This window comes from Thunnus maccoyii, chromosome 22, assembly GCF_910596095.1.
Source record: "Thunnus maccoyii chromosome 22, fThuMac1.1, whole genome shotgun sequence".
Lineage (NCBI taxonomy): Eukaryota > Metazoa > Chordata > Actinopteri > Scombriformes > Scombridae > Thunnus > Thunnus maccoyii.
The window spans coordinates 23,494,676-23,506,219 of record NC_056554.1 but is presented as its reverse complement, the minus strand read 5'-3'; the positions used below and the strand labels follow the sequence as shown (position 1 = coordinate 23,506,219).

The following is an 11,544-nucleotide window of genomic DNA, read 5'->3' as shown; positions in this document are numbered from 1 at the left end:
TTATCTCTTCTTCTTGTACTGTCTGAACACAGCCCGGGTCTGACGACATCTACATGTCCGTGACAGGAGCCCTTCAATTGCGCCGCAGCCTGACGTGCACGGAGGCGCGAGGGCCCGTTCAACGCTGCTTGCAGCTTTAATCATTATTATTATTGTTGTTGTTGTTGTTGTTGTTGTTGTTGTTGTTGTTGTTGTTAATAAGCTTTATTTATTCAGGAAATTACACTAAGATTAAGATCTCTTTTGCAAGAGAGGCTTGAGAACAGATTACATACAGTATGTACAGAATCACAATAAGATGTTTCATTCACATCACAATCACATAATCTTCAGACATACTCAGTCACACTACTTTAAACATCAGAGTATGAATGAATCTGAATCATCTGAATGCATCTCCAAATTTGATGATTTGGTTTTCACATAAATTGAAGGATTATATGCTCTGTTGTGAGTTTTGATGATTCTCCTTAAAATGCTATAAGAAAATACACACAGTACAACACCAACAAAGATGACCAGAGGGAAGTGAGCAATCCAGTGAACAAGAGCTTCATTGTGGACCATGATGAAATCACCTGAAGCAACACAGAACAGCATGGTATTTATTTAAAAATATATTTCAGGAAGCAAACATACTCAGTAGGGCAGTTGCATGTTTACCTGGAACATGGATGTGTGTCTCTCTGGTCTGATTGCTGCTGTTATGTTGGACTCTACAGGTGACATTGTTGCTTTGTCTCTTCTCCACAGTCACTGTAAGAGCCATATTAAGAACTGATAAGATGTATTTAGTGATTCAGTAGCAAAAATGTCCTTTAGTTAGGCTACTAATTACACCATAGCTGTGTTAGAGTTAATCAGTCTGTGGAGCAACACAGTTTTATGACAGAGTTTAATCTTGTGACTTCATTTATTCTAAGTAAATGTTTTAAATGGGTTACTGCCTCTGAAGATTCATTTTGCATCAAGCTTATTACTAATACACAGACTGTAACAGTACAGGTAATGTGGATTACCGGACAGAGAGAAGATTGATGCTACAGTCACTCTGCTGCTGACAGTATAGAGGTCATCAGGACCTCTGACTGTCTCTGTAGGTTCAGCAGAGAGGAGGTTTCCCTCACCGTCCAGCCAAAACACCTCAGGCTCTGGATACCAGCCTTTAGACTCACACTGTAACACCACTCTGCTGTTATCAGAAATAACCTTTATGACAGGTGTAGAGACAGCACCTGGTGACAATAGAGGATTTTCAAACATTGGTTTGATCACATCAAACAAAACATGTCACTTGCCACCTTTACGCATTTTATCAAAATTTAATGCCTTAGTTGGCTCAGTCAGTGTTCTGTTTGCTGCCTTTCCAAAACACAGAGTCTGACTTACCAACAATGAGTTGGATGAAACCTTGTGTCTGTATTGAGGGAAGGAAGCATTTGTATTTCCCTGCATCAGAGATTTTCACAGTGAAGATCTTCATGGAAACATTTCCATTTATCAGTTCATCCACAAACAGTCTCGTACGAAAATAGTACGATGGGTTTTGACTCTGATGTACCAGTCGTCCATCTTGGTGAACATGGATGTACTCTGGGTCCAAGCCAGGTTTAGTCCACTCCACGGTCCAGAAACTGGCACTGATGGCAGGTTCAAGGAGACATGATAGAATGACATCATCACCAGCGAGGGCTACAATTGGCTGATGTGAACAGATCAACTCCGCCTGCACTTCAAAGAGAATTAAAGAACAAACAAAAAAACAGTTGCACGTTTATAACTGATGTTGTCTAAACTATTTTTGGAAAAATGTGAAAGTAAGATTAAATTAATTGACATATAAAGCTATGAGAGCAACATCAAAAATAGGGAAAAGATCATCAAAATCCGAAGAGTTGTTGTACAAAAACAATTTAAAACTTGTCAATGAGCCACACTGTTTCACCGGCTGACATGTTCCTTCGTCATGAAGATTATTATGATTATGGTATAATCTCTTAACTTTGTACTTAAGTTATTGACAATGTACAATGTAGCACAACAAGCTAGTGAAGCTGTAAACAGAATTCCTGCACACGCTCAGCGGCGTCTGCCTTACGCAGAACTACTCTCCAGAAACTGAAAACATGATGCTGTTATTAGTCTTTGGAGCCATTTTTAAACAAACTAACGTGACCAAACTCTTTATAATGAAGTAACATGTCACCCAGTGCAGCTGTGTGACTCATGGATGTGTTTTTAATAGTTTTTGGACAACAACAGAGGTCTACGGCATAATGGATTAAGATATATCAGGCTTTGGATACACACACAATACTTGTTAGTAGATCAGTTCATTGTTGGTTTGGCTCCAAACATGAGATTTGTTGATGATAAGAAAAATAAAGAAAATCACCAGCCTCTTTAATGCTACATTGTCTCACAGAAAAGGTAAAGTAAATTTTCCCCCTTTCTTTATATGTATTTCTATTTTGATTTCTGACCAAACCTCACAAATGAAGCCATGTTCACTGTTATTAACAAGTTTTGTTTGCCAGTAAGATTGTGAAAAAAACACAGCTAATGTAAGCCTACAGCCACTATTTGGAGTTATAAATAGTGTAACACAGCACCTGTAGCTTTGTGCTTTTCAAGCTACAGAGAAATAATTATCATCTCTGATGGTGCAGAAATACCCTTTAAACCAGCAGTTCTGTGTAAATTCAATTATGATAAAACAAAACACCCATTTCCATCTATAAATCAAAATTTTTTGATTACTGTATATGAGTGATCACACTGAATTTATGGTCAGATTGGACTTAAGCGGTTGGCTGAATATACTGAGGAAATCTAATCCACTTAGTGTTAAAGGTATTTTCCCCAAGAGTTTAATATGTTTTTAAAGATCACTGACTAGCACCAACTCTATGGTCATGCCAGTGTCAAAGTATACAGTCACTGGTAACTGGCACTGAAATGATTACACTTGACTTCAAATTGTATCTTCTCTTCTTCCACTGAAGAATCGTCCAACATTGATCATCATCACTGAATACGGCATCCTGGATATCTTAAAACAGGGAAAGAAAAAAGTTTTAAAATGGAAGAAAATGTTTATTCATTCAGTCTTTAGTAAATACATGAATCAAACATACAGTATGTCTTCATGTGTGGATGTTGGACTACTTATTTCAACCATGGAAAGGTTCTTTATGAAATTACTATGTAAAATAACTTTATATGTTATTAATAAATAAGAGGGGTGTTATGATTATCACAGTATAATAATTCAATTATGATATAAGGCATTCTAAAAATACATTATCGGAACATCAATTTAACAACAATTATTGACTGAAGAAAGATTTTGACAAATAAACAATTTAAATTTCATTCAATCAATATCTAATGAGTTTAATTAACATCCTAAAATTCTACCAAAGCTGCTTAAAACTGTCCAACCTGACTTTTAGTCATTTAAGCTTCTCTTGTCCACTTACAGGTCAGGTTGCCCAATCCAACACAAACTACACAGAGAGGAAGTAAAGGTTGATGTATAGACAAGCTCATGACTATGTGGTTTGAATGTTCAGCCCCAGATGATGTTGTGGTTTGTCTACTGTGGTCAAAGATTGCTTATTGTCCCAGTATTGAGGAAAAAAGAAACTGTATAACAGAAGAAAGTCCTGCCTCAACAACTCCATGATGTGATTTCAAGACCAACTGTCCCCAAACTGTGGCTGGTTATTCTTGAACATTGTATATATTTATAATATCTTCAGACTTTTGACCACCTCTCTGAGTCTGTCAGTTTATGTTAGAGTTGACATTTCTAACCCAAGAGCTGCTTAAACACCCAATGTGTATTTTATACAACATTGTGATGACCACTGGTGTCATTTTAGGGTTTGATCTGTTATAAGTGTTTTGTTTGTTAACAGAATATATACACAACATGACACATCTTTTTAAAGTTAAAGCTGAGTGGAATGGTTTAGTCCATGACTCACAAACATAGTATCATGAGTCTACACTAACCTTTTGAAGAGGTTATGTAACATACAGACAATGTTCATTTGAAAACAAAAAATTAAAACCCATTTCATGAGGATGATGCTTACCCGCTTGATGTCTTCTTGTCTGATTCATGTGAACTAGTACATACTTCCCTTTCTTTTTATGTGAAAGGAGAAGTTGCAGTGGTTGTCATAGTTATGTCAGCCACACAACCAATAAAAGGGAAGTCAAGGGAACACATTAGAAATCACAAGACAAAAAGCAGATACAAATGAACAAACACAATATACTTCCACCACCTGCAAATAAAGGAGGAGAGCTTTGAGCGGCCACATGGTACTCCTTGCTCGCATATAAGCTTGATGTTGACTGATGTGCATCCTCAACACTAATTCACTTCAGTGAAATCGCCTACTGCACATTCAACATCATCTACTTGCCCTTCAGACTGCACTCCCACTTGCTTTTAAAAGCATCACTTCAGATTTTTGGTTCAGATATTTTAGCCATTATTAACTGCTCTCTGCCTACTGGGGCTTCCTCCTCCAATTCTGAACATGCCAATGTTTACCCTCTTTTAAAGAAGCCCTGCCTGGATCCCTCCTCAGTAATGGTGGACTAATGTCTAAGTTGACATTTGTTGTGGCCAATGGTTGTTGTCCAGGAGTCAGACTATTGTCGAAATATTTCATTAAATTTAATGTTACTTTATTATAATACCTGCATTCTTAGCATAGTTTAGCTAAAGTAGCTAACATTAGCTCAAGTGTGCAGTGCTCCGTGTTCCTAGAGGTGACAAGAAGCTGCAACTCTGGGCTTCAAACCGGCTCCAATGACACCAATGGGTGACGTCACACCTCGCAACGTGTTCTTCACTTCACACCATTTCGTTCAATAAAAACTTATCGAAGAGGGAAAATAATGCTCTCCAGGCTAACAAATTTGCTAACAGTCATTTGTCCCTGTCTGATTTTCTACCATTTTTAAAAACACACAATTGTTGACATCCTTCAAATTTGATCCAACCCTCACCAAATGTGGCAAATAATGTGTGGGCTGAGTCAGGATAAACATCAGGTGGAATTTGAATATGCTGCTCTGTTGTTCCACAGTTTATTTTCATAATTCTGATAATGTAGCCTCACGTTCACTAACTTTGAAGCTGTTAGGGGGAAGATTTTTACTTCCACTCGTCCTCTGTCTCTGTCAAGCCCTGCTTAACAAATGTGGGGCCAAATCCACAGTGTGTCCACACAGTCATTTAAAAGTTGATGTGAAGCTTATATGAGGCTTCATCAGTCTGAGTTAGTCATATCAAGTGGATATCTGACACATTTACAGTTTTTTTAGCATCAAATTCCCTCTTTGTGTTTCCTCAGACAGTGTTTTCCTGTTGAGCTGCAGGTGGAAGTATAGTAACAAAAAGAGGAACTATTAGCTTCCGAAAAACTTTTAAATAAAATACATTTTTACACAGGAGGACTGTGGATTTTGTGTCCCATCACTTACATTGTAAGTGCATTATGAAGGGATCTTCTAATGGTCAGTATGAACAGGAGGAATGATTACAGCAAAAAAACATGTTTCACTGTTCATTTGAACTCCTGGTTCCTGGTTTTAAGACAGACTGAAAAAGCTGTGAACCTGTCAGTGGATTATCTGATAAACAAGAAACCCAAAACCCCCAAGTGGATTATCTGTTTTTGTTTTTTTGTTTCATTATTTTGTTGTTTGCAGTGAATTATCTTTTCATTTCACTTGACTCATTCATTCTTCTCTCCTGTGTGTTTTTAAACATGGAAGATGCAACTCTTGCTTCCCTTGTTTACTCTTTGATTTGACAGACTCACACTCCACAGGGACATCTTGTGGCCACAAGTTGTCAAAGCAGCTCCCTTAGTGATTTAATACATGTGAGATCATTATTCCAGGACATACAGTGTGGTGAAAGAGTTTAGTTACTAGGGGTGTGCCCGGATACAAAAACATTATTCGGCAAAGCACAAATAGTGTTTTTTTTTTATTTTTTATGAATATTTGTTTCATACAAATATTTTAAAAATTATTTATTTTCAGGAAGAAAAAAAACATGTTAAATACCAGCATGCAGGTCGGTTACATCACTATCTCAGTGTCTCTCCTCTGCTCCACTGTTACATCTATCAGCAGGTCTCAATGAGGGGAGTCACATCCACCTGCTACATGACACACATTTCCTAATTTGGACATCACTCCTGGAGTTGGAGGTGTTCCCCAGAGATAAAGCTGAACTACTGACACAAGCAAAGTGCTCCCAAGAGACTCTCCATAACCTGTTGTTCCTCTTCTCCTTTCCACAAAGTTAGGGTGTAAAAAATATGCAATAAATTAAAAGTGCAGAGCAAGAATCACCTCTGAAGTTCTTCCCTACATGTTACACGCTGCACTGTTTCTGTGTTATGGGTGTATAAGTAGGTAGAGGTCTGTCTACAATGAGGCAATGAGTAAAGTTTTAGTTCAGTAATCAGCACAGTCATCTATAATCTGGGAGTCTCCAGTTCGAGACCTGATGTGGGGACCTCCTCCGTAAGGTAGTTTATTCATGAACACTTATTGTAACACTTTAATTTTCTACAATTAAAATAGTAATAAAACAAACACAGGATTTTTAAGCCGTTTTCCACTTTTATTCAAATACAAATACAAATAATTTTGCTGTCCCAACAAATACAGATACAAATACTGGGCTCTCTGCACATCCCTATTAGTGACCAACCCTGAATGTCTGCCCTGCAATCCATAGTCAGTTAACCCTTCTGAGTCTTGGGCTATTTTGGCTGTTTTTGCATACTTTCGAATTTGCCTTCATAGACCACATTAAAAAATGTTTACGATGCCAATGTTTGGTATCTTTTTTTTCAGTACAACATCATCTATATGATCTGACAATTATTTATTCACTTTGACATACTACATCAACATATTGGACCCAAAAACACACAAAATAAATAAAATTGGATTTGGAAAATTGTGGTATTTTTACAATAGAAAACACAAACATGCTCAATGAAGCATTTCAAAGGTTGCAAATATAAGCACAGGTTGCAAACGTGAAAACATAAACGTAAAATTGAGAAAAAATTAAAAAATACAACAAAAAAATCAAATCAGATCTACATTACAGGCCTTGCATTCCCCGATTGTGAGGGCTTTCAAATAATGCAAATATAACATAAATAATATGTGGCCATAGGATATATGTTCCTTAGTTGTCATTATCCACTAGTCCAACAGAGGTTTCTCCCTATGATGTTAAGTCAGGACCAAGTGGGTAGCTCCGGGTCTTAAAGGTGAAACCAATGCAGAAGTGACTTAAACCTGCATTCTCTCTAATGGCCAGCAGGGGGCAACACCACTGGCTCCAAAAAGAAGTCAGATTGTATGGAAGTCTATGAGAAAATGACCCTACTGCTCACTTGATTTATTACCTCAGTAAACACTATCCTAATGAATTTATGGTCTCAATCAAGTCTTCAGTACAGCATTTTGTAAATTATGGTTCCATTTAATTTAAATTTGACGAAAAAGCAGGGTATGCTGCAGACTGTAAATGCACTGTGCTAACCAAGCTAGCAAATAGAATTAGGGTCAGCTCCACCCTCACGTCCAATCTTCTCCTCACTTCTGGCTCCAAAGATCCATGAAGGCGACGGTCAAAATGCCAAACTCGAGGCTTCAAAATGCAAGTCCACAAACCAATGGCTGACGTCACAGCCATGATGATGTCACAGACTACAGTCTATGGTCTGGACTAAATGGAAGAAGGACAGATACTTTGAATATTAAGATTAACTGACTGTTTAATCCTGCATTGTGCTCTAACATTGCCATAGATGCCCTTTGTGTTTATTTATTCATGAATAGATTGAAGAGTAATCTGTAGGTGGACAGAAGGTGGATGTTCTGTAAATATCTAACATGCTAAAATGATTTGACAGTAACAGTCTTTCATATTTTTGTTGTTCCTTATGCTTGTTTCACTTGTATGTTTGTAAGTTTAAAATGTAAGTGTGACATATTGAAGAGAGGATTCTGTTTCTGTGTTTTTGATTTTCTCTGTATTTTTCCTCCTTTGTCCCCAGCCTGTTTTTCCCTCCACACCTGCCCTACATCAGCCTCGTTAGCTCTGCCCTGTGCCCAGTGTTTTCCCCTGGATATCACCTTCTTTCCTGTTTTCCTGTTCAGCTCCTCATTCCTCTAACTCGAGTTTCTCCACCCATCTCCCCACCTGCACCTCATCTCCCCATTAGTTAAGTTAGTATTTTAAGTCCTGGTTTTCAGTTTAGAGTTGTTGGATCCTTTGTTCGGTTTGTTCTGTCTTGTTCTACTTTGCTTGTTATATGGATTAAAGAGTGATATTTCAGTATGTGCTGCCTCCTGCATCCTGCATTTGTCTCCTACTGCTTCCTGACACATGGTTGTTGTTGGGAGCTCAGCTGGAAGCCTGTTGGAAATCTTCTGGTTATTATTATTATTATTATTATTTTGCTCTATAAGTGGGTATTCTAAACTTAAAAGCCTACAGCAACCAAACTTGGCATATATGTTTAAAGTCTCACTCACTACTCAAATGTAGTTCAAATATAATCCATTTTTTGGCATGGAATATACCTTGAATGAGCCATCAAAAGAAAAACAGTGTAAAATTTTGATGTCATCTGAAAATGTGATAATGAAGCCTATTCTTTACATAAACTGCCCTGAATTGAGTTTGCTTTAAGTTCTGTATAATATTTACCTATGGAGACCCACAGGGGAAAGAAATAGTAACAAGTAACAATAATAAAACAACAGGAACCACCCATGGGTGGCAGCCTGTATTCATACTCTGTCAAAACTAATAGCAAACCTAAAAGAAAAGCAGAAAATATATACAGACACTGACCTCTTGGGCGTACTGAGGATGAAGGGGATGAAGAGAGACATGGAAAAAAAACAGATAAGAGACATTATCTTTTTAAGGCATTAGAGTAATTATACAACACAACCACACCTAAGATAGAAACTCAAGGCTACTTAAAGATCTGATTCATTCAGCATTTGAATTGAAGTACAAGTGAATGTTTGGGTTTTGATCTCAGTCTTGACTTGGACTCGACTAAGTATAATCTCAACCACACAGAGAATGTAAACATGTTCTATAGGCAGGAAAATGATTAATTTAATAAAAAATTAATTCAGAAACTTTACATCAATTTTCACACCCACTTCTCACAGTGACTGGTCAGAGTTGTGGAGGTTAGACAGTCTGCAGGGTTTGAACTTTTCTGTCAAGTTCTTTTTCTTTCTTAAAACAACTATTTCTGTCACTTTTGGTATAAAAAAATGAGTACAACAGTATGAATGTCTCCCAGGAGAAACTGTTTGAGAAAGTGTGGCCCCATATTTAAATGATATCACGTCTCCCTCCTCTCTATGATGGAGACTTTTCAGCCCACCCTGCAGTGTGGCTATTTGGAACAACTATATGCACTTTTGATCCCGATGTGGTCAGACAACACATCATACTAACTAATTATTGTCTAGTATACTAGAAATCTCAATAGATACAGAAAAATAGAGAGATGAACCTGCTCGTTCTTCTCCAGCTGCTCCATCATTTTCTGCAGGCCGGCCTCCTTCCTCTGATTTTCAGCACGGAGCTTCTGAAATTCAGCTTCTTTTTTTTTAATCTGGGAGGGTAGAGACAACATGAGACATGTTACATTTTAATGCATATTTTAGGGAACATACTACAACAATAAAGAAACCATCAAGCCTGTGTAATGTACTGCTTTTATTTGTATGTCTAGTTTAAGCTGCTGGCAACAGATAAACATCTGTGGAGGTGCTGAAGTAACTCCTGGGAGCCTCTTTTAATGGCACTACTGTAACATCCAGAGCAAAGCAGTAGGTCTTGGATGTGTAGAAGACCTTCTGTTTTGGTTCATACACTGTAGGTGCAGCAGGAGAGGTGGAATATAGATCAGAGGGTGTGGTGATTAATTAATACACTCTAGCACATCACTGGCCTCATAGCTCTGAAACAGAGAAGCAAGATGTGAACACACACCACCACAAATCTGCAGCCAAAGGCAGATGCTGGTTTCTATAGTTGAGCATAATAACATATGATATGATAATAGTTTGTTTAAAATGTGTATATGACTGCATCAAAATGCATTTCAAGAATAAAACATAAAATGCCACTTTTGCAGGTGTAGCCCAGTCTAAAAATGTTTCATTTTAGACAAATAAATATGTCAATAAATAGACGAATAAATGATTTTAAAATGTTTAAAAAGTATTCTATTAAAACCAGTTAAGTTGAATGTTAAATACAGTTCATAGGGAATTAAAAACACGCCATAGGCAGATGAATGAATCTTTGTCATTGTGTGGGTGAAATTCATGCAGTTCAAGTAGTTTGTTTGCTGTACATATAAGATAAGGCGATGTTTATCTCAGAACCTAACCCTAGAGGGCCTAAAGTTGTCAATCTTAACATTTTGTTAATTGCACTGGTTGTGACCGACTGGTCAGCCAATTGGAAAGGTGGAGGGGTGGGATGTAGAGGAGACCCTGTGGAGTAAAGCCATGGGCTAGTCAGACGACAAACAGGAGCTGTGTGAAGATTGTATACGCTGCTGAAGACTGTTAATGTTCATCACTTTGGTGGATGCAGAGTTTTACCGAACATAATAGCAACCTACAGAAGGTAATTAACCTCTGTGTATGTATTTTTGTATCGCTACATCACAATGTATTGTGTGAAAGATAGATGCTAATCGCGATTAGCAGCTTGCGTTTGCAAGTGAAGCGGCCATTTGTTTTAGGTCACTACGCTCCCGAGCAACGACTCAGGCCTGCAATGTTTTGTTTTGGTTTCAAGGACACTATTTTATTTTGGTTGCAGAGTGAATGTGTGCGTGTGAGTGTGGGCCCTTTAGTTAGAAGCTTCGAAATTGATAAGATAGAAAAAGTCATAACTTCGGAGAAAGGTTTGAAAAGTAAAAGGGAAACACATTTAAGTTTTGTATAATATTTTTATACCTGTTTAATTTTATTAATTGGTTTAAATATTTGTTCTCATTAACTAAATTCATTATTTGCATTTTAAAGTACTGTGTGTGTGTGTGTGTGTCATATTTACATTTCATTAAGTCGTGATTTGAGTTTAAACAGGGAATAGTAATTAAAACTAAATTCTTAGTGGGATTTAAAATTAGTGACTCCTACTATACGTTCCTGTTAAGTGGAGGCACCGCTATATATTTGTAGTTCATAGTCTTGTTAAAAAGTTTAACAGCTGGTAATTTCACTTATGTTATACAGGTAAGCACAGCCAGCCACAGGTAAACGTACCCAGGGCCCCACCCATAGTACTACAACACTTGTTAGACAGTTGCTAACTAAATAAAGAGGCCATGATGCACAGAGTAACAATCCTCAGTGATCTCTCACATTAACAGGTAGAATATTGAGTTATACTATGAAGAAATGATTGTGGTTGATTTGTGGCAGCCT

At 37.4% G+C, this 11,544-nt stretch overlaps 1 protein-coding gene across 1 annotated transcript; it reads right to left on the bottom strand.

The window, feature by feature from the left end:
- Nucleotides 1-11,398, bottom strand: LOC121890004 (butyrophilin subfamily 1 member A1-like). The gene is made up of 8 exons (XM_042402251.1): nt 11,383-11,398; nt 9,907-9,971; nt 9,609-9,710; nt 1,390-1,726; nt 1,042-1,235; nt 664-745; nt 497-578; nt 1-49 (listed from the first exon to the last, which is right to left on the bottom strand). Exons 1-8 carry the CDS (start codon nt 11,396-11,398, stop codon nt 1-3), a joined length of 927 nt encoding a protein of 308 aa, XP_042258185.1.
- Nucleotides 11,399-11,544: the final 146 nt, after the last annotated feature.